The 23,791-nt window shown below is 34.6% G+C and overlaps 3 protein-coding genes across 3 annotated transcripts; all 3 read left to right on the forward strand.

Annotated features, from left to right (window-relative positions):
- Positions 1–11,057: 11,057 nt before the first annotated feature.
- LOC124376280 (P2Y purinoceptor 11-like) lies at positions 11,058–12,046 on the forward strand. Its single transcript, XM_046835288.1, has one exon. The coding sequence runs from the start codon at positions 11,058–11,060 to the stop codon at positions 11,997–11,999; it is 942 nt and encodes a 313-aa protein (XP_046691244.1). The 3' UTR covers positions 12,000–12,046.
- A 5,946-nt stretch (positions 12,047–17,992) lies between these two features.
- Positions 17,993–18,874, forward strand: LOC124376361 (P2Y purinoceptor 11-like). Its single transcript, XM_046835412.1, has one exon. It carries the CDS (start codon positions 17,993–17,995, stop codon positions 18,872–18,874), a length of 882 nt encoding a protein of 293 aa, XP_046691368.1.
- Positions 18,875–21,706: 2,832 nt separating this feature from the next.
- On the forward strand, positions 21,707–22,606 carry LOC124376362 (P2Y purinoceptor 11-like). Its single transcript, XM_046835413.1, has one exon. The coding sequence runs from the start codon at positions 21,707–21,709 to the stop codon at positions 22,604–22,606; it is 900 nt and encodes a 299-aa protein (XP_046691369.1).
- The last annotated feature ends 1,185 nt before the right edge of the window (positions 22,607–23,791 follow it).

The raw sequence follows: 23,791 nt of genomic DNA on the forward strand, positions 1-23,791 counted from the left end.
CCAGCTCTTTTCAGGTCATTGACCAGCTCCTCCTGTAGTTCTGGGCTGATTTCTCACCTTCCTTAGGATCATTGAGACCCCACGAGGTGAGATCTTGCATGGAGCCCCAGTCTGAGGAAGATGGACAGTCATGTTTAGCTTCTTCCATTTTCTAATGATTGCTCCAACAGTTTTCACCAAGCTGCTTGGCAATTTCCCCGTAGCCCTTTCCAGCCTTGTGGAGGTGTACAATTTTGTCTCTAGTGTCTTTGGACAGCTCTTTGGTCTTGGCCATGTTAGTAGTTGGATTCTTACTGATTGTATGGGGTGGACAGGTGTCTTTATGCAGCTAACGACCTCAAACAGGTGCATCTAATTTAGGATAATAAATGTAGTGGAGGTGGACATTTTAAAGGCAGACTAACAGGTCTTTGAGGGTCAGAATTCTAGCTGATAGACAGATGTTCAAATATTTATTTGCAGCTGTATCATACAAATAAATAGTTTAAAAATCATATATTGTGATTTCTGGATTTTTTTTTTAGATTATGTCAGTATTTGAACAGGGTGTTCAAATACTTATTTTCCTCACTGTATATATATATATATATATATATATATATATATATATATATATATATATATATATATATATATATATATAATTGTATTTGTATTATTATTATTATTATTATTATTATTACTATATTTTTTGATTTTGTATTGAATCTTTCATGGAATTATTACATTTCGTGTGTATTGTTGTATTTGTTGGTAAATACAATTTGATGATCTTTGTTCTTGAGAATAGCTTTTATTGCATGACTTTTAAAATATTTTGACTGTATTGCCCTGATCAGCTAAGGCTTATATATTAAACAATTGTATATTACAAATTGTCAGACGTGGCAAAAGTACACACATCCTTCACTGAAGTAGAAGTACAGATACTCATGTTGTAAAAGACCCTGGTTTTTCCTTGCCACAGTCGCCATGGCTTGCTCATCAGGGATAAATGTATACTATTCACCTTAACTCTTAAAATTCTGTAAAGCTACTTTGAGACAATGTCTGTTGTGAAAAGCGCTACAGAAATGAACTTGACTTGAAACTTGACTACTGACTATACTTTTTTACTCAAGATAAAGTAAAGATCTTTGGGCTCTGACATGTACTTAAGTATCTGTATCATCCAGTTAACCCCATAATTCTTGTTGCCTTCTGCCTTGTTCATTGTTAGCTTCATAAACTAGTCTACATCTGTGGTGGGTGAGAGCCAGGCAGTGACAGGAAATAAGTTGATGCGCTGAAAATGGTGCACAATGAGAAGAAAAAATATTGATCATGTAATAGATAAATATTTACATTCAGACCAAATAGATTAAAACTTAAAGTAACGAGTCTGGTTTAAAAACGTAAGAAGTAGAAAGTACAGATATTTGTGTAAAAATTTAATAAGTGAAAGTAAATAGTAAAGAAAAATAAAATAAATAAGAAAAATAAATAGTAAAGTACTAATGCCAGAAAAATTAAGTACTTAAGTACAATAACAAAGAATTTCGTCATTACTTCTCATCACTTCTGCATTACATCTCTGCAAATTGCAAAATATAAATACTACTGATTGCATTTTCTGAGAATTTTAGTTTGTGGTTGCAGAGGCTAAGCAAGGCTAAATGAAATGAAGGGCTTTGTGTTTGGTCATGTTTGTTCCATTGTTGTGCATTATTTATATATTCACCCCCTTTATTTAGTCTGATTTTTATCAGAAAGAAAATTGTGACAGTTTTTCTTTTGTTCTTGTTTACTTCCTTTGTTAACCACTCTCTACATTTAACAAAACCTCAACCCTAACCCTAACCCTTACCCATACATTGCAGATCTAATTCCAATTTTCTTATTATTTTATCTATCTGATTATTATTGTTTAGCATTTTGATAGCTGTAAAAAAGTTTCTTGTCAAATCACTATTTTTGAATATATAGCATACAGCTCAGCTTTATTTCCAGGATGGTTAAGATGTCACTTCTAAGCCTTCATCTACAGTCAGTCTTTGACAGTAGTAGCACTCTTACAGTGAAATTACATACAATAAATACATACCAAATGGTGTATGGTATGAGTTCCAAAATACACAATAGTCTGCATACATAGGTTAGTCCAAGACTATACTTAAAGGAATATAAAAATTGCATAAATGTTATTTTGTTTCAGTTGATAAGCTGAAGACTGCTTATTATAATTGGAAATTAAAATATCCAAACAGACCAGAATATAAATACAGAATGTATGACTATTTTAAGCACATAAACCTTTAGATAAAGCTTGAATTGGAAAATGACTGACTCCACTGGTGACAGGGGAGGAATTAAAATGTCTTTGTGTGGTAATCATTCGTAATTCAATTAGGATTTAAGGTTTTAAGAACAGTGAATACTCTAAACCATTCATAATGGCCCACTAAGAATGTACACCTCTTTTGTTTAAGATTAAAATATTACATTTATAATTCTAATATTAGCAGGGTTCTCTGTAAATTTTAGTAAAAATATATAAATAAATATATTTTATTTATATATTATAAATAAAAAAAGACTTACATTCAGCATACATTCGTAATGGTTACCACATCTAATTTATTTATGCATTTGGGTGGCACCCAATGTCTTTCTTTGTCTAATCAAGAGGGAAGACCAGTTAATAGTATTTGTCCTTTACTGCTCCTTCAAGAACTATAAAACGAAAAGTATTAAAAATATCAAATATGAACATTGTCTTTGCATACTTGCAAAGAAAAATTATTGACATTTTATTGATGATGTTATTTATTACATTTTGAAGTGTACATACCATACCTGAATAATGGGAGAAAAAAGGTTGGGTATAAAGCTTGTCTCCAGCATCAATTTATGGCATGTTATTTAGACTCTAAACCAAGTCTACTTGTAAACATGTTCATCTCTTTTATATTTTGCTAAAAGTAATTTAATTCTTATATATGTATTTATGAATGTATGTATTTATGTATGTATGTATGTATGTATGTATGTATGTATGTATGTATGTATGTGTATACATATATGTACATGTGTGCAGTATGTTGCAACACAAGACAGGAGACATTGAGTTATGTAGCAGGTAACCTGAGCATCCTTTACCAAGGAATTTAAATAGGTCTAAACCCTGAATTATTTAATCGATATGAATGATGCACTGTATGCAGAAATGTATGTGGGCATATGACCATCACAGCTATAAGAGTTTAAAAACCGTGAGCAATAATGTGTGGTTGGTGACACCTTTGCAGCTCCAAAAGGTCTCTGCATAATCTGTGTAAATCTGTTCCCATTCAGTCAAAAGATGTGTGAGGTCAGGCACTGGTGTTGGACAAAGATCAACATCAATAAACATTTTAATTAATTTTAAAGGTGTTTCATGGCTCTGTGGTACCTCCACAACAAACTTGTCAAAGCATGTATTTTTATAATTTAGGATTTTGACTTTTTGTCCACTAGTTGTCCCCATTGTTCCCCTAGCTTGTTCTTCCCCGTTTGTTAGTTTATTCCCTGTTTGTCATAGTTGACTTTGGACTATATTATTAATCTTTGGGTTTTTTTTATTTGTTTTGTTATTGCCTAATTTTCTCTTTTGTATTTTTTCATCTTTAATTATTTCTGCATGGGAGTTCACCTACTATCCGGTAGCTTGAGTCCTGGCCCTGACATTTAGCTTTGCGCACAGGAGCACTGTCATGCTGAAACAAGAAATGATCATCCTAATGATAATAAAGAAAGTAAAATAAATTGTCTTTGTATTGCTACAGTAAAAACACTACACTTCACAGGTACTAAGTTGCTTAGCCTAAACCCTAAATAACAGCCTTTCGGTACAATGTGTGCAAATGTACATTGAACATTGTGTTTCTGGAGTTTGTTGATGGCTCCACTTTCTTCATTTCTTTTTATGTAACCATTAACTATACAAAGAGAAATATACAGTAAATCTAGGAAATTGAAAAAGATTTTGTGGCTGAAAAGTAAGAAAAATGAAACAACCACCACTATTTCCTGACCTCAGGATGACTGAGGAAACTTATTCTGAATGAATGCAAATATGGGTCGAGATACAAGACTAACTGAAAAAGAATGTCTTATATTACTTCATTTATTTTTTCTTTGTGCTTTGTATCGATGTTTATAGGAGACTCAGTAAAATGAATGAAAACAGTAGGTGTAACAGTATGTTTTAAAGAACCTGTTATCTAATATCTACAGTGTGAAGAACTGTGTGGCACTGCTGAGGAATATACTGGCACTGTGGCTGCTTATAACTAATGAAAGGAGAAACTATTGCATGGGGGTGGTGTTCCGCTGGAATCAGGTCATCATTTACAACTTTTACACCTTCTGTCTATTACTTCTTATTGTCTACTAATCAAGAATGTAGATTAGGAGATTTGGTGATGCTGTCTGCAAACTAAAGCACTTTCTCTTCACCTATAATTTCTACGTCATTGATCCCTGGCCATTGTTGTTGCCATTGTACAAAAGTTGAAGTTAAAGTTAAAGTTAAAGTAAAGAAGTTTGGGCTCTGACATGTACTTAAGTAAAAAGTTTAAGATTAAGATTATAAACTTAATATAAATATAACCCTAGAATTCTACAAACTAGGAAAGTGCTAATTTAAGTGTTTCAGGAAGAGGTAGGACTTCAGTCGTCGCTTGAAGATAGTCAGGGACTCTGCTGTACGGACATCTAGGGGAAGTTCATTCCACCACCTCGGTGCCAGCACAGAGAAGAGCCTTAAAGTGTACCTACCTCTCATTCTGAGAGAAGGTGTTACCAGTCGAGGATCTTAGACAGCGTGGTGCAGTGCGAGATGTGATGAGGTCACTGAGGTAAGATGGCGCTGGTCCATTTTTGGCCTTGTAGGCAAGCATCAGTTTTAGTGTCACACTGGTAACTGGACCTCAAATCATAATATATTAATACAAAATAATTTTAAATGTTGTTATCTAATGAATGTATCCAGGCTGAACATCCACCATATAGAACACAAGCAGAGAAAAGGTAATGATGTCAAGTTTACATCACTGACTCCCTCTGTTTCATTCACGTTAGTCCCATACTTCGTGTTGCCTCTGTGAGCTTTGTAAACTAGTCTACATCTGTGGTGAGTGAAATACAGGAAATGATACGCCAGTGGTAGATTGAAAAAGCCACACAATGACAAGAAATAGGTTGATGGGCTAAATAAAATGCACGCAATGAGAAGAAACTTTGTTAATGTTCTAAAGTAGATTTTTCTAGTAGCAGTACTTTACTTCATTATTTATTTTTAGGACAACCATTTTTATTTTCATTTATTATTTTTTTTTTTTCACACAAAATTAATGAATAAAAATAAAAAGGTTGTCCTAAAAATAAATAATAAAGTAAAGTACCAAAAAAATCTCCTTTAGAAAGTATTTGTACTTAATTACTTTCCATCTCTGGCTTCAGCTTACTCACCTTTAAGCTTTCAAATTAGATTAGATTAGATTCAACTTTATTGTCATTACACATGTACAAGTACAAGGCAACGGAATGCAGTTTGGGTCTAACCAGAGTGCATTAACAGCAAGTGCAGGATATATAGTGTTTACATGATTTACATAAATTAAATTAAATTGTTATATGACTATAAACAGTAATTTACAGATAAGTATGCACTATGAATATAATATACAGATTAATATATATGTACTATGAACATAATATACAGATGGCTATTACTATAAACAGAAATTCACAGCAGGATATGAACGGTGAACATAATATATTACTATTACTGTAAACAGAAGACGGGTATATATATATATACCCGAATGTAGCAGTGTATGAGGGCAGTAGGATCAGTGATGGGCAGAGTTTAGTAAAGAGACAGCTCTAGGAAAAAAGCTGTTCTTTAGTTGGCTGGTCCTGGTCCGGAGGCACTTGAAACGCCTGCCGGAGGGCAGAAGAGAAAACAGTCTTTGGGTGGGATGAGAGGAGTTCTTAAGAATGCTGCGAGCTCGATGCAGACAACATGTCGAGTGATATTGATGAATGTAAGACATTACATTAATGCTAGCTTTGTTGCAAACATTTTCTTTTTCACACAGTAGCATTGTCTTTTGCTGCAAATGTTACTAAATGACTATAAGCAAATGATGCATTGGCAACCAGTTGTAATTCCTGAATCACTGAGAAAAATTTCTATTGGACAGACTGCCTGAAGCCTCTATAAGGCAATTTTCATGTCAGAAGAGTGCACATGAAGCTTTTTGACTTTTGTTGAGAACATTTTACTTGCCTTTGACAGGTAACTGCATCCAGTGGTAGATTGAAAAAGCCACACAATGACAAGAAATAGGTTGATGGGCTAAATAAAATGCACGCAATGAGAAGAAACTTTGTTAATGTTCTAAAGTAGATTTTTCTAGTAGCAGTACTTTACTTCATTATTTATTTTAGGACAACCATTTTATTTTCATTTATTATTTTTTTTTTTTCACACAAAATTAATGAATAAAAATAAAAAGGTTGTCCTAAAAATAAATAATAAAGTAAAGTACCAAAAAAATCTCCTTTAGAAAGTATTTGTACTTAATTACTTTCCATCTCTGGCTTCAGCTTACTCACCTTTAAGCTTTCAAATTAGATTAGATTAGATTCAACTTTATTGTCATTACACATGTACAAGTACAAGGCAACGGAATGCAGTTTGGGTCTAACCAGAGTGCATTAACAGCAAGTGCAGGATATATAGTGTTTACATGATTTACATAAATTAAATTAAATTGTTATATGACTATAAACAGTAATTTACAGATAAGTATGCACTATGAATATAATATACAGATTAATATATATGTACTATGAACATAATATACAGATGGCTATTACTATAAACAGAAATTCACAGCAGGATATGAACGGTGAACATAATATATTACTATTACTGTAAACAGAAGACGGGTATATATATATATACCCGAATGTAGCAGTGTATGAGGGCAGTAGGATCAGTGATGGGCAGAGTTTAGTAAAGAGACAGCTCTAGGAAAAAAGCTGTTCTTTAGTTGGCTGGTCCTGGTCCGGAGGCACTTGAAACGCCTGCCGGAGGGCAGAAGAGAAAACAGTCTTTGGGTGGGATGAGAGGAGTTCTTAAGAATGCTGCGAGCTCGATGCAGACAACATGTCGAGTGATATTGATGAATGTAAGACATTACATTAATGCTAGCTTTGTTGCAAACATTTTCTTTTTCACACAGTAGCATTGTCTTTTGCTGCAAATGTTACTAAATGACTATAAGCAAATGATGCATTGGCAACCAGTTGTAATTCCTGAATCACTGAGAAAAATTTCTATTGGACAGACTGCCTGAAGCCTCTATAAGGCAATTTTCATGTCAGAAGAGTGCACATGAAGCTTTTTTGACTTTTGTTGAGAACATTTTACTTGCCTTTGACAGGTAACTGCATCCATTACTAGATAATGAATAACTTTTAACTCTCAATTTGCTTAAAATGTATGTACATTTCTATTTATGACATTAGGTAGACACCCTTATCCAGAGCAACAATTATCTCGTTTACACAATTGAGCATTTGATGGGTTAAGGGCGTTGCTCCAAGGCCAATAGTAGCAGCATGAATGAATCAATTTAGGGAATAACTTATGAAAGAATGGCACCTCATTCCTTCAGTACAGTTCCTAAAACTTTTGGAACCCATGTGAAGGTTTTGATGGCACAACTTTTTTATTACTTTTTATTTCAATCTCAACTATACAACCAGATATATACATTATATAAAGTAAATTGAATGACAGTGGTTGCAAAGTTGAAAGAGGAACCGAACTACCACTATGTAATGCTCTCACACTCAGAGATGGTACTCAGATGGCATGCTTAGAATCCACAGACAACTAGTAAGTTGGGAGACAAACTTGGGACCAAGTAAAAAAAATTACCAAGGCATTCCCAAGGTATGTATGATTTAATTCTATATAAATATTCTGCGGTAGCTTTCTCCTCACTTTATTGTCTGCCATTACGCATACAGAAGGTCTAAGTGGTATTATTAATATTTAGTAAATATGTCATATTTGGTTTTGTCTGAGTTAACGCCCTTTGTACTGTACCTTAATAGATAAGTAACAGACCAGATTCTGATATTAAAAGCGTAAACCAAAATTAAGAATAATGTTGTATGTTCAAATTATCACCGGACACTGAAACAGAGCACGTCCAGCTCTAACCTGGTGCATGCGCCTGCTGCCACAAACATATATACTGAATATACATATATACTGAATATACATATATACTGAAGTTTATACATTACGATAGTGTCATTTGGTCTGCTCTGCTAACTTATGTAGTGTGATTTGAAAACTATTAACAAATAGTATATAACAGTATATAACCAATACTGATCACCATTTTTTGAGATTCCTTGGTAGGCTAGGCCATGTCTTGAATTACAATATTTTGACAATATATATATATATATATAGATAGATAGATAGATAGATAGATAGATAGATAGATAGATAGATAGATAGATAGATAGATACATAGATACATAGATACATAGATACATAGATAGATACATGCACACACACTCACACCACTCACACACACACACACACACACACACATTTTATCCTATAGTAACTGTTAATGCAGACTTTACAACCAGTATTCAATTTAAAATTGGTTTTATCATTTTTATAAATCTTCATATGATGACATTTTTGCTCTGAGGGACATATTTACCACATATGGAAGAAGTCACTGTGTAAGTGTTCCCCCATTTCTTGGTAAAAATCGACAGGATGTACTGTGGGCATGTGTGTGTGCATGCGTAAGCATATATGTGTGTAGGCTGGTGCAGTGTTAAGTGTCATGTTCAATGTTTATTACAGCTATAATATAGGTGAGAGAGGTGGAAAGGAACTGACTAACCATGTAGTGCCACAAAATTACATTTTATTTAAATAAATAAAAATAAATTATAAACCGTTAACATGAATTTCATGCTGCATGACGTCATTTAAGCGAAAGCATGACTATAATGAATATTGGCAGCACTGTGATTTAGACATAATGATGTAGCTAATCCCAGATTGCAAGTGAAATATAGCTTTCATACACCTAAACAAAATTCATATTTGTGACAATTTACCATACCTTACAATTGCATAAACACTGCACGGAAGTGTTTCTGTAGTAAGCCAATGAGTGAAGTGATACCCACAGTGTCTCTCACTTGGCTTTATTTAAGCGAAGTCAGTAAAAGTCTTGCAATTGTGCAAGCTTATGTGGGTTAGCATGTTGAGTGCTATGTTCAAACTTCATACTCAATATTCTTCATATACAATATTCCCAGAAAAATGTTATGTTTAATGTTAGGAAATGTAAAACAGTGTTTGAATGCAAATATGGTTTCAGAGGCAAGATTAGCTGAAAATGAATGTTCAATATTATTCCTGGCTGTAACGATTCCTCAAGTAAGTCGAGTAATTCGATTACAAAAATTAATCGAGGTAAATTAATTTGCCTCAATGTTCGTTTACTCCATTTAACAAAACACAAAGGACTGTGTTTCCCACGGATCATTATTTCTGATGCACCGCCTGCTAACTCTTTGAACTAATAATAGATTATACAATGGAAGAACGGGGAGAAAACAGAGAGAGGCGAGGAGAAGATTCAGGCCAAAGAAAATGGCAGAAAGTTTCCAAACTTTGGGCTCATTTCAAACTAAAACATAAAGAATTTGAAATTGATTTCTATATTTTTATTTATATACAGTGCGTTTAAAATGTCCCTCCGCAGCGGCGGAGTAGAGCAGGTAGTGGAGTGGACGTTTTTAAAGCTGGCGATAAACACACAGATTTACTGCATGGAAAAGCTTAGGCAGCTTTCCAGAGACAAGAAAAACACATCGTGATACTGTGCAAGATTTAATAAACACATACATGAGTGAGAATAATTATTAATTTCATTAAATGATTAGTTTCCCATAACCTCTCTACGTGGCCACTGCGGAGGAACTTTGAAAACGCACGAAATGGATTTAGTTTTCACCAATGTTTTGTATGCAATTTCAGCAATAACATTAAACATTTTTTTCTAAAAAAATAAATAAATTACTTATTCATTTTAAGAGACCCGTCTTTTTTTCAAATCAAGAATCAAGTCAAGTCAAGAAGCTTTTATTGTCATTTTAACCATATAAAGCTGACACAGTAGACTTTGAAATGAGACCTTTTTCCAGGATCCTGGTGCTACATAAAACAACATACACTACATTTCCAAAAGTATTAGGGTTACCTGACCTTTCCTGGTATATGTGGATCTTTTCCAAACTGTTACTACAAAGCCAGAGGCACTTGATTGTACAAGATGTCTTTAGTTGCGTTATAATACAATTTTGCATTCACTTGAACTTGGAAACCCAAACCTGTTCCAGCATAGCAATGCCCCTGTAGACAAAGTGAGCTCCTTGAAGATCTGGTTTACATGCTTTGAAGAGGAAGATCTTGCTGCTATAGAGCTCTGATCTCATCCCTACTGAACACCTTTGGGATTAATGTGAACACTGACTGCACCCCAGGTCTCCTCACCCTACATCAGTACCTGCCTTTCATAACACCCTTGTGGCTGATGAACAAAAAAATATCCATAAGCACACTCTAAAATCTAGAGGAACATATTCTCAGAAGAGTGGAGGTTATTATAAAAGCAAATTGGGACTAAATGTGGAATGCGATGCTTAGAAATCACATACCGTACTGATGACGAGGTGACCCAATACTTTTACTATACTATACTATAGTGTAGAGCTACATCACACAACATAGAGCTACACACATTCTCTCTCTTAATTAGTATTGCTTAAGAATAAGTACTTATGGTCCGATTACTTGATTAATCAGAGAAATAATATTTAGAATACCCAATTACTGAAACACTCAATAGCAGCAGCCCAAATTACTAATTTATTCTAATTGATGTGCTATTTCTGTTCTTAGGAGGCTTTCTAAAATGAATAACAGCAGCAGCATCTGTAACGGTGCATTTCAGACAGCCCTGTTATCTCCTGTCTACAGTGTGGAGATGTGTGTGGCACTGCTGGGAAACATAATGGCACTGTGGCTTCTTGTGACTAAGGAGAGGAGGAACTGGCACATGGGGGTGGTGTTCTCCTGCAACCTGGTCATCAGTGACATCTTTTACGCCCTCAGTCTTCCACTTCAGATCGACTACTATTCAAGAGGACGGATTTGGAAATTTGGTAATTTTGTCTGCAAAATAGAGAACTTTCTCTTTCGCTGTAACCTCTATGCCAGCATTTACTTCATCATGTGCATTAGTGTTCATCGATACCTGTCTATCGTTCATCCCTTCTTCACACGCAACCACATTTTCCCAAAACATGCCAAGATCATCAGCGTGTTTGTCTGGATCTTTGTGACAAGCATTTCATCTCCAATACTCTTCTATTCAATTGTCAAGGATGACAAATGTTACTTTTTTTCAAATCAACACAATAAATTGATATTGTATATCTACATGATGTTTATGGCTGTTATAGGCTGCTTTGTCCCATTTGTTGTTACTTTTGCATCCTATGTTGGTGTAATAAGTGCTGTTTTTAAAAATGCAAAAATTACCACATTGCAGAAGAGAAAAGTGGCTCTAATTGTGGGTTCTGGCTGCGTGCTGTATGCTGTGTTCTTTGTCCCCTATCACATTCTACAGATATGGATAGCTAGCTTGCCAAAAGGAGATACGTCTAAATGTAACAAGTTTTTTGCTTACCAAGTGTCAAAGACATTAGCTTATCTGAACATGTGCCTCCATCCCATCCTGTATATGGCAGTGTTTGACAGTATCAGGGCAATGTGCTGTAAAAAGGTATCACAATCCCAGGTGGAGAACTCAAATCAAACAACAAATACCATTGCACTGATATCCAGAGACTGAATTTATATATATAATTCCATTGATAAAGCCAGTAATGTGATGCTCTCCAAAAACAAAAAAAAACCAAAACAAAAAAAACGCTCCTTTTGTGCAATTCCTCCAAAACGTGTGTTGTTATGCAAGTGCTTACTTTTAAAACCCTAACCCTATCCCAACCCCACTTAAAATAATAAACTTTACAGTTCTGATATTGTAAACATGTATTCTGCTGATTTAGCTTTAGATTATCTACTTTCTATGTACAGTGACACTGGTCTACATTTAATTATTTATTAATGTATTAAATTATATAAGTCAATTAAATGTAATGATAAAAGAGTAGCTATTTGAAGGTTTTTCACCCGTGGGGTCGGGGATCCATAATGTAATATTTGATTTATATTTAAAATAATGAGTGCTTATTATTAAGATTTCATTAGCCATTATTAGCCAGTTGAAGTACGTAAAAAGAATCAGGAAGATGTCAGGATCTAAGGCATCCTGCTAATTCATTAGCCTTTTGTTTTTTTTGTCTGTTTCTTGTGTTTTATGTTTTTTCTCCCACGAGATGTCGCCATTTTAGCCCTATGTCCCTAATTAGTGCCCATTATTCACACTTGCATCCTGTTAGGCTGGTGTGTATATACGTTCCCCCTCCTGTTACCCTGGTGTGTATATAAGTTCCCCCTCCTGTTACCCTGGTGTATATTTAAGTTCCCCATTTTTGGGTCTGTTGCTTGTTTGTTAAGTTGTGTGGTCTGGTTTCCTGTTTGTCTTCCCAAGTTGTTTGCCTTTTCTTGAGTTGATATTAAGTCTTTGTGTCTGAGTTTGCTTTTTGCTTTGCTTTTTTTTGCCACATCCTCAGAGCTGAGTTTCTGATGAGTTTTTTATTTTTCTTTCTTGAATTGTTAGCTGAGTTTTGAGCTGTATTTATGTCAGACATTTGAGACCTAAATATTTTGGAGTTATACTTTAGCAATTTTTTTTTTGTTTTTGTACATTTTAGATGTGTAAATAAAAATTATGGATTTTCCCACATTTCCGAGTTTCTCTCTCATGCAGTTGACCCTGGGTCGAGCCCTGACCCTGACAGTAACATGGTCATGGTCAGTGTGACACAAGCAGGTAATGTGTGTGTGTGTGTGTGTGTGTGTGTGTGTGTGTGTGTGTGTGTGTGTGTGTGTGTATAGTCATTTACATATTATTTATCCAAAACAGCCTTACAACAAATATGAAATACAAACTGACCAGCATAAACTTACACAAGAACAAATATGCAAATAAGGTTTATCACAGAAGTATTTGCTAGCCATAACATATCAATAGTCAAAGATCAAAGATGAATAGACTAAAAAGGTTTGCATTTTGAAGAGATTATCAAATCGAACGGAAAAACAGGAAATAGGAAAATGCAAACACACAGAAAGAATTTCAGGCTTACTGCTGTTTTAATGAATCATTAGCATTTTGTTTAACTCTGAGAAAATCTGTGGTATTACAGTGTTTCTCAGTTGCTTTGGAGCGTTTCTCAGATCAGAAATTCTCAAAACTACCTGTTCCTCCTCGGTCATTTAGTCACTTGTGCACATCATAAAAACATTTCTTGTTGCTTTGATCAAATTGCGAATGCTTTTGTAGATTCATTTAATCGATAGTGTATAATCGTCTGTTTCCTACATTATCAGTTGTTTATGTTAATGTTGATCCACATTTTTAATACTGGTTTTACCTGAATAGTTTTAACCCCCAAAACATCTCAGCATCAGTTCATTGTATAAGTCATTGAATGTAAAATGGTTAAACCAGTTGTCAGAATCTGTCATCTAAAATTTCCATTAAGCTTTTTTTCTGGTAGATGTTTCTTGAATGGATGAATTGTGCAGATGAATCTTGAATGTCACTAATGAAGGAGAGTGAACGGCATCAGATCAACCAATAATCAACTAGTTCTCTAAAACAGGTCAAATGTGAATCTTGTGAACCTTCAGTTGGAAAGTGAATACAGACAGAGCAAAACACATAATTCTACATTCTGAAAATGGATAAACAACTAAGAAATTCATTACATTACAGTAAAAGTGTGAATCCAAGAAATACCTGAGACTGTGCAGCGTCATACTGACAACACGACTAAACATTTTGACGACCGTGTTTGTGAACAATGAAAAAAGAACTTGTTATTCTGATGGGAATGAGATGTTCATTGACACAAATACTTTTGAAAGATGAACAATCGATTTTGAGAAAAATACAGGCTTTTGCGAGACATCCAAAGTGATGTGCTGCTTGTACAAATTGTTTTGAGAAATGCACCTCCTGGTTTGCGAATATTAAGAATGATTTGTGAGCAAATGAGAAAAACCAAGTAACCAAGTAACCGGTATGAGGCTATTATCCTGTAAGTGCTTAATGCATTTGTTACAAAATCTAGTCTATGTTTGTCAGAAGACTGCATGTGAAGCTGTTTTGGCTTTTGTGAAGAACATTTTGCTTGCCATTGTCAGGCACATGCATTCATTATTATATGATTAAATACAACCTAACTATGATACAATGACTAGAATCTGATTGTTCATAGTTTGGACATCTTCAGCATTAATGAACAATGTTGAAAAAAAAAAAAACAATGAAAGGGAAGGAGTGTCCAAACTTTTTGCTGGTACTGTAAACCTTAACTGTACAAAGAGATATGAACAGTTTATCCAGTAAATTGAATATGACAGTTGTGTCTGCGAAGTTAGAAGAGGAAATGAAATACCACTATACAATGATCTCACACTTAGAAATATTCAGAATTCTCAAGCAGACCACAAGTGAGTCGGGATACAAACTTAGTACCAAGTAACATTTTACCAAGACAGTTTCAAGGTATGTAGGATTTGATTTTATGCTACAATATTATGTGGTAACAATTTATTCTGCATACATGAGGTCTAGGTGGTATTTTTAATATTTAGTACATAGGTAGTATTTTTTTTTTGTACCTCAATAAATAAATAACAGACCTGATTTTGATATTAATAGCAAAAAACACCAAAATAAAGAATATATATATTTGTTACATTTTCAGTGTTACTCATTAAAGATTGTGTATATACAATGCATTCAGAAAGTATTCCAAACCCCTTCACTTTTTAAATTTTTTTATGTTGCAGCCTGATACTAAAATCTTTCAGATTGATGTTTAAAAAAAAAAAATCTACATTCAGTATCCCATAATGACAAGTGAAAACTGAACTCTAGAAATTTATGTAAATTTTTTTTTTATAGAAAAACTGAAATATCACATGTACATGAGTATTCAGTCCTGTTCACCCAATATTTAGTTGAAGCACCTTTGGAAACAATTACACCCGCATATCAATTGTGTATTACAGAACAAAGCTTAGCGCACCTTAATTGGGGGATTTTCTGCTATTTTTTATTGCAAAACCTCTCAAGCTGGGTTAAATGAGGACCGTCAGTGGACAGCCACTTTCAAGTCTCTTCAAATATGTTCAATATGGTTTAGCTCACGACTCTGTCTGGGCCACTCTCTGACATTTACAGATTTGTTCCCAATCCACTCCTGTGTCATCTTGGCTTGGTGTGCTTTTTGTCATATATAAAGGTGAACCTCGGTTCAGTTTGAGGTCATAAGCACTGTTGACCTTTTTTTTTTAGAATATTTCTTTACTTTGCTCTGTTCAGTTTTTCCTCAACCCTGACCAGTTGCCAAGTCCCTGCTGTGGAAAAACACCCCCACAGCATTATGCTGCCACCATCATGCTTCACTTTTGGGATGTTTTTGGACAGGGGATGAGCACTGCCACACATTACGTTTAGAACTGAAGACAAACAGTTCCATTTTGGTTTCATCAGACCAGAGAATCTGTTCCACACAATTTAAGAGTCATTCAGGTGCCTGTTGGCCAACTATAAGTGAGCTTCTATGGTTTTTGCACAGAGGGGAAGCTTAACTTTAGCCATAAAGTCCAGATCAGTGGAGGGTTGCAGTGATGGTTGTTCTTGTACTTTTCCCCATCTCCACACAGGATCTCTGGAGCTCATTCGTCATGACAGACAGGTTTTTACGGGAGGTGGTAGCTCAGTGGTTAAGGCATTGGGCTTTGGATCAGAAGATCACAGGTTCAAATCCCACCACCACCAAGCTGCCACTGCTGGGCCCTTGAGCAAAAACCCTCCCCTGCTCAGTTGTAAGTCGCTCTGGATAAGGGCGTCTGCCAAATGCCGCAAATGTAAATGTAAATGTTTTTGGTCACCTCTCTAAGGTCACCTCAATAAGGCACTTTTCCACCGATTGCTCAATTTGGCCAGATGACCAGCTCTTGGAAGAATCCTGGTTATCAAACACTTCTTCCATTTGAGAATTATGGAGGACACTGTGTTGCTAGTCAGTTTTATGTTAATCCTGGTTAATATTTTATACTAAATAGACAGAAAATGGTATAGGAACATGTTATAGGTAAGGGCATAGACAGAAATGGTAGCTAGCAGACATTTGCAAGTAAAACCTTAGGAACATTAACCTTGTACAAGGACATTTTGCCATACTATGCGAATATCTGTGATAAAACTTATTTTAGAATTTGGGCTGGATATACTGTACTGTATACATATATACATATATGCACAAAGAACCATTATCATCAACAACTAGCACTCGACATCTAAAATTATTAATAAACATTAAAAAAATGGGTTATTGTTCATGTTGTTCATCATATGTTCATATATATTTTTATTCTGAGAGATTTATTTATATATATATATATATATATATATATATATATATATATATATATATATATATATAAAATACATTTGGAATAAGTCACTTTGTAAATGTTATCTCATTTCTTGGTAAAAAATGACAAGATGTGCTGTGGGCTTTTTAGGATGTGCTGTGTGTGTGTGTGTGTGTGTGTGTGTGTGTGTGTGTGTGTGTGTGTGTGTGTGTGTGTGTGTGTGTGTGTGTGTCTGTGTGTCTGTGTGTCTGTGTGTAAGCATATGTGTATGTTTGGGTAGTGTTATGTGACATCTCTAAATGCATTATTAATGTTTATTACAGATATGACGTGAGTGAGAGGGGTGGAAAGGAACTGACTAACCATGTGATGTCACGAAATTGAATACAATTATAAACATTAACATGAATTTCAGGCTGCATGACATGCCAAGAGTATGGCTATAATGAATATTGCAAGATCTGTGATTCAGCCATAGTGATGTAGCTAATCTTAGATTGCAAGTGGATGCTTTTATACACAAACACTAAAGTCATATTCATGACAATTTACCATATCTGACAAGGATATCATGAACACTACTGTTGTTTCTGCAGTGAGTTGACAGAGAGGAGTGATACCCACAGATTCTCTCACTTGGCTATATTTTAGCAAAGTCAGTAAAAATTCATGCAATTGAGCCAGCTTATGTTATCTAGCTTATTGAGTACTATTTTGAAATCCATAATTCGCCTATTTCGTAATCAATATTCTACATTCAACGTTCCCAGAAGATTTATTTCTAGTCACTAAAATAAACATGTGCTTACTTCGTCTTTACAAGTTCTGCTGTGGAGTTAAAATAACATACACAACAGACCAAATGGCAAATATAACAAGTTGCACAATACACAAGAAACCCTGCTTAAATTGTTTAGGCCAATACTATAATCAAATGAGTCGCTGTGCTTCAGATTATACAGTAGAGAGTCTCATTAACATGAGAGTATCATGTCAAACAGTATGCTTCATCTTTCACTTTCCTAAACTGACATGACATTTTTATTTAGCTATCAAAATATTTCACATTACGCCGATTAAGTAAATCTACAATGTAATTATTAAATTAATAATATATATGAAAGTTCTTAAAGTTTAATGTTAAGAAATATGGAAAATTGCAAAAATGTGTCAGGAGGCAAGACTAGTTGAAAATAACTGCCCTATATTATTAGCATTTTTCTAATTCATGTACTTTGTATTGCCGTTCTTAGGAGGCTTAATAAAATGAATGGAAGCAGCAGCAGGTGTAACGGTACAATTCAGACAGCCCTGTTACCTCCTGTCTACAGTGTGGAGATGTGTGTATTACTGCTGGGGAGCATACTGGCACTGTGGCTTCTTGTGACTAAGGAGAGGAGGAACTGGCACATGGGGGTGGTGTTCGCCTGCAACCTGGTCATCAGTGACATATTTTACGCCTTCAATCTTCCACTTTATATAGACTACTATTTAAGAGGACAGATTTGGAGATTTGGTGATGTTGTCTGTAAAATAGAGCGCTTTCTATTTCCCTGTAACCTCTATGCCAGCATTTACTTCATCATGTGCATTAGTGTTCATCGATACCTGTCTATCGTTCATCCCTTCTTCACACGCAAACACATTCTCCCAAAACATGCCAAGATCATCAGCGTGTTCGTTTGGATCTTTGTGGCAAGCATTTCATCTCCTAACTTCCACTATACAGGTGTCAATATGGATAGATGTACATTTTTTGCAAATCGACTCAGTAATTCCATATTGTATATCTACTGGATGTTTATGACTGTTATAGGCTGCTTTGTCCCATTTATTGTTACATTTGCATCCTACTTTGGTGTAATAAGTGCTGTTTTTAAAAATGCAAAAATCACACCAATGCAGAAGAAAAAAGTGGCTCTGATTGTGGGTTTGGGCTGCGTGCTGTATGCTGTGTCCTTTGTTCCCTATCACATTCTACAGATATGGAAGGCTAAATTGATGAAAGAGGGTAAATCTATTTGTTACATACTTAATGCTTACCAGGTTTCAAAGACATTAACCTGCCTGAACATGTGCTTCCATCCCATCCTGTATATGGCAGTGTTTGAGAGTATCAGGGTAGTCTGCTGTAGAAATGTATCATAAACTTTAATACCACAAGAAACTAATAATCTGCACAAGTTTAATACATTTAACTTGTGTTCTTCTACCTTAGCTTAGATAATCTACTTTTTATGTAGCACCAAGGTGGTCTACATTTGATTATTTATAAACTCACTAACACTGCATATTAACTGCTTAATAACTGCATAATAACAGAGTGCCCTGTTCTGACGTTTCCAACACATGTAGTTAAACACATTACTTTATATATATAAAGTTATATTACAGTGGTACTTTACTTTATTCTATTACGTGAATGTTTATTTGTCTTTTTTTGTTTACATTGTACTTTATTTCTGTTTTTATACACTATATTTTACTTAAATGCACATATTGCACATATTTTTTGTCGTTTAAATAAAGCAAACCTAAATGGAAATTAAAATTAAGTGGATATTTTGAAGTTTCTCAACCTTGGGGTCAGGGAGCCATAATTTAGTATTGATTTATACATTTTATATAGTAATAATAATAATAATAATAATAATAATAATAATAATAATAATAATAATTACCATTACAATTACAATTACAATAAACTGATTATTATTAGGATTTCATTAGCCATTATTAGCTATCTGAATTTGAAAAATAATGAAAAATAATCAGGTTATAGTGATTTGTTGAAAAAGTATTGTTGAGAGAATCTGTACTCTTCAATCCAATTTACTGGAGTGAGGTAATTATAAGTTTGCTTTATACAAATGATACATCATTTAGGTCCAGTCCACATTTATACAATTATGCATTTAACTTACTGCCATAAAATAAAAGCAAAAAAAAAATATTTTAAAGGGGTTTAGTCAGGGAGTAGATGCTGCAAAGAGATAAAGTAAACATGACATCGTGGCCATCTACTGGTAAATTTTCCAAGTTGTACCAAGATAAATTCAATGGCTCACAAAAAAATTGCGACACAAAGACAAAAAGCAATATTAATGTTAAGAATTGCAGATATAGTTTTAAAGTAATCATACCAGGACCTTTGTAACATTGGGCAAAAGAAGAACATGTGACTTAAATTGCAAGGTAAATGATAACATCTGTCACAGCTGTCACTATTAATAGGGTAAATTGTGGATAGCCTAGTTTAGAAAAACAAACTTTGTACAACACTTTAAATTGTATAAGAGTAAGACAAGAACACAGAACTTGAATGGATTCATTCTATTGACCTTTCCCACACTTTTGTAAACACCAAATTATGAGTTACCAATTCTGTCAATTGAATTAACCAAAGTAGATTGCTTGACCTCGGAGGTTGAATAAGACAGCTGTGTCTGCGAAGTTAGAAGAGGAAATGAAATACCACTATTTAATGATACTATACTCAGACATCGCACTCAGATGCTCATAATCCGCAAACTGACCACTAGTAAGTTGTAACAAGACAGATTCAAGGAATGCAAAATTTGATTTTATACTACAATATTTTGCGGTAGCTTTTTCCCTCACTTGGTGGTCTGCTATTAAACAAACAGGAGTTCTAAGTGGTATTATTAATATTAATATAAAATTCTGTTTTCACTTTGTCATTATGGGGTACAGAGTGTAGATTATTAAGAAAAAAAATCTATTTAAAACCATAAACAATTTTTTTTAAATGAAGGGGGTTTCTGGATGCACATATTCATTTTTCTTTCTATAGTAACAGTTAATGCACAAAGACTTAAACAACCTGGACTCCACATCTAAAACTATTAATAAACATATTTTTAAATGTGTTTTTGTCATTCTTTTAAATGTTCATATGATTCATTTTTTCTTATAAGAGATATATTAAGCACATATGAAAGAAGTCACTGTGTAAGTGTGCTCCCATTTCTTGGTAAAAAAAAAAATTACAGGATGTACTGTGGGTACTGTGTGCATGCGTAAGCATATATGTGTGTAGGCGGGTGGAGTGTTAAGTATGCGTTTTGAATTTAACCATCCAGTACCACACCATTAAATTCAATTATAAACCGTTAACAGGAATTTTCTGCTGCATGACGTCATTTAAGCAAGAGCATGACTATAATGAATATTGGCAGAGCTGTAATTCAGCCATAGTGTTAAATATAGCTTTTATACACAGAGTTCATGACACTTTACCATATCTTACAATGATGTTAAGAACACTATTGCAGTAAATGCTTCTGTAGTGAACAGATGAGTGGAGTGATGCCCCCAGTTTCTCTCACTGTTTTCATTTAAGCAAACTCTTGTAGTTGAGGCAACTTACTGTATGTGGCTTAACGTGTTGGGTGCTATGTTAAAATCTGTAATTTACCTATTTCATAATCAATAATCTTCATACTCAATATGTCCAGAAGATTTATTTCTAGGTTCAATGTAAAACAGCATTAGAACGTTGAATGCAAATATAATTTGTACATAATTAAATTTTTTCACTTTGATTTTCTTTTGACAAAAAGCCAAAAAGCATCTTTTTTTAAAGCATCCCCAGAGCACAATGCTGCCACCACCATGTTTCATTATTTATTTCTAGGTTCAATGTAAAACAGTATTAGAATGTTGAATGCAAATATAAGTTTCAAAGGCATTAGCCTGTATGAACATGTGCCTCCATCCCATCCTGTATATGGCAGTATTTGACAGTGTCAGGACAATGTGCTGTAGAAATGTACCAGAATCCCCGGTTTGCTGCCACCACCAGTTTCATCATTTATTTCTAGGTTAAATTTAAAACAACATTAGAATGTTGAATGCAAATATAAGTCCATAGGCAAGACTAGCTGAAAATAACTGATTTTATTCCTAATTTATTCTAATACATGTGTTTTTTATTGCTGTTTTAGGAGGCTTTCTAAAATGAATAACAGCAGCAGCATCTGTAACGGTGCATTTCAGACAGCCCTGTTACCTCCTGTCTACAGTGTGGAGATGTGTGTGGCACTGCTGGGGAGCATACTGGCACTGTGGATTCTTGTGACTAAGGAGAGGAGGACCTGGCACATGGGGATGGTGTTCTCCTGCAACCTGGTCATCAGTGACATCTTCTATGCCCTCAGTCTTCCACTTCTTATCGGCTACTATTCAAGAAAACGGATTTGGAAATATGGTGATGTTGTCTGCAAAATAGAGCGCTTTCTCTTTTCCTGTAACCTCTATGCCAGCATTTACTTAATCATGTGCATTAGTGTTCATCGATACCTGGCTATCGTTCATCCCTTCTTCACACGCAAACACATTCTACCAAAACATGCCAAGATCATCAGCGTGTTCGTTTGGATCTTTGTGGCAAGCATTTCATCTCCTAACCTCTACTATACAGGTGTCAATATGTATAGATGTACCTTATTTGCAAATCCATTTAATAACTCAATATTGTATATCTACAGGATGTTTATGGCTGTTATAGGCTGCTTGGTCCCATTTATTGTTACTTTTGCATCCTATGTTGGTGTAATAAGTGCTGTTTTTAAAAATAAAAAAATTACCACACTGCAGAAGAAAAAAGTGGCTTTGATTGTGGGTTTGGGCTGCGTACTGTATGCTGTGTCCTTTGTCCCCTATCACATTCTGCAGATATGGAAGGCTAAATTGACAAAGGAAGATACAACTAATTGTTATATGCTTAATGCTTACCAAATTTCAAAGGCATTAGCCTGCATGAACATGTGCCTCCATCCTATTCTGTATATGGCAGTGTTTGACAGTATCAGGGCAATGTGCTGTAGGAATGTACCAGAATCCCCAGTGGAAACTTAAATAACCTTGCAGTGATATGATTATGCAGATCTGATGTTTGATTTGTTTTTTCTTTTACCCTTATGTCTTTCTTTTTCTGACCATAATCTTTTGTAATTCCCCCATGTATTTTTTTAACTTAGATTTTTTTTTTTTACAAAAAGGCCAGATTTGAAAGCATTCCCAGAGCACAATGCTGCCACCACCATGTTTCATCATAGACACATTTAATAAAGTTTCCAAATAAAGTATCTTGGTCTTTTGGTGTGATTTTTCTTTCAAGCCAGTGTGCAACACTAGCTGACTTTTGCATTTTATTCTCTGTTGACTTGTTTCTTTTCCACTCTGGTTTTGTCATTGTTCTTTGTGTTTACAAATTACAGGAGTGGTCTTCTCCTGCAACCTGGTCATCAATTGCATCTTTCAAGCCCTCAGTTTGCCATTTCTTATCGTCTAATAATCGAGAGGACAGATTTGGGGATTTGGTGATGCTGTTTGCAAAATAGAACACTTCCACATCACCAGTAACCTTTACATCTGCAATTACTACATCATGTGCATCAGTGTCGCTCTATACCTGGCCATCGTTCATGTTTCCTTCACACATTTGTTTAAAACGTGCCAAAATCATTAGTGTGTTAATGTGAATTTCTGTAGCAAGCGTCTCCAGTCCTCTACTATTCAAGTGTAAAGGAGGACAGATGTGCATAATTCATTTAACCAGGCCAGGAATCTAAAAAGGTTTGTGGCTGTTATAGGGTGTAAAATCCCATTTGTTCCAACTTCCTCATTTTATTTCAGTTTAATGGTGGCTGTTTCTAAAAATGCAAATATCCTCTTATTATAAAAGAGAAAAGTGGCCCTGATTGTGGGTTTAGTTTGTGTCCTGTACACAGTGTATGACATTCAACAAATTATTATGTGTGTAATGAATACCCAGAGTCAAATGCACAAGCCTGCCTGAAATCCCATCCTGTACATGGCAATGCCTGGCAGCATCATGAATATTTATTACTAATTATTAATTTTTACCAACAGCCCTAAAACATCTATACTATATAAGCTTAGAATCGCAACTGTTTACTTTGGTTACAACTAAAAATTATTTTTTTCCTTTGTAACCTGTAGTAAATCTGAGCGTGTTAAAATGAAAAACGAGGAAATAATAACATTTCCTGTTCCTTTTTGCATTCCCTAGTATTGATA

The sequence above is a fragment of the Silurus meridionalis genome, chromosome 22 (genome assembly GCF_014805685.1).
Source record: "Silurus meridionalis isolate SWU-2019-XX chromosome 22, ASM1480568v1, whole genome shotgun sequence".
Lineage (NCBI taxonomy): Eukaryota > Metazoa > Chordata > Actinopteri > Siluriformes > Siluridae > Silurus > Silurus meridionalis.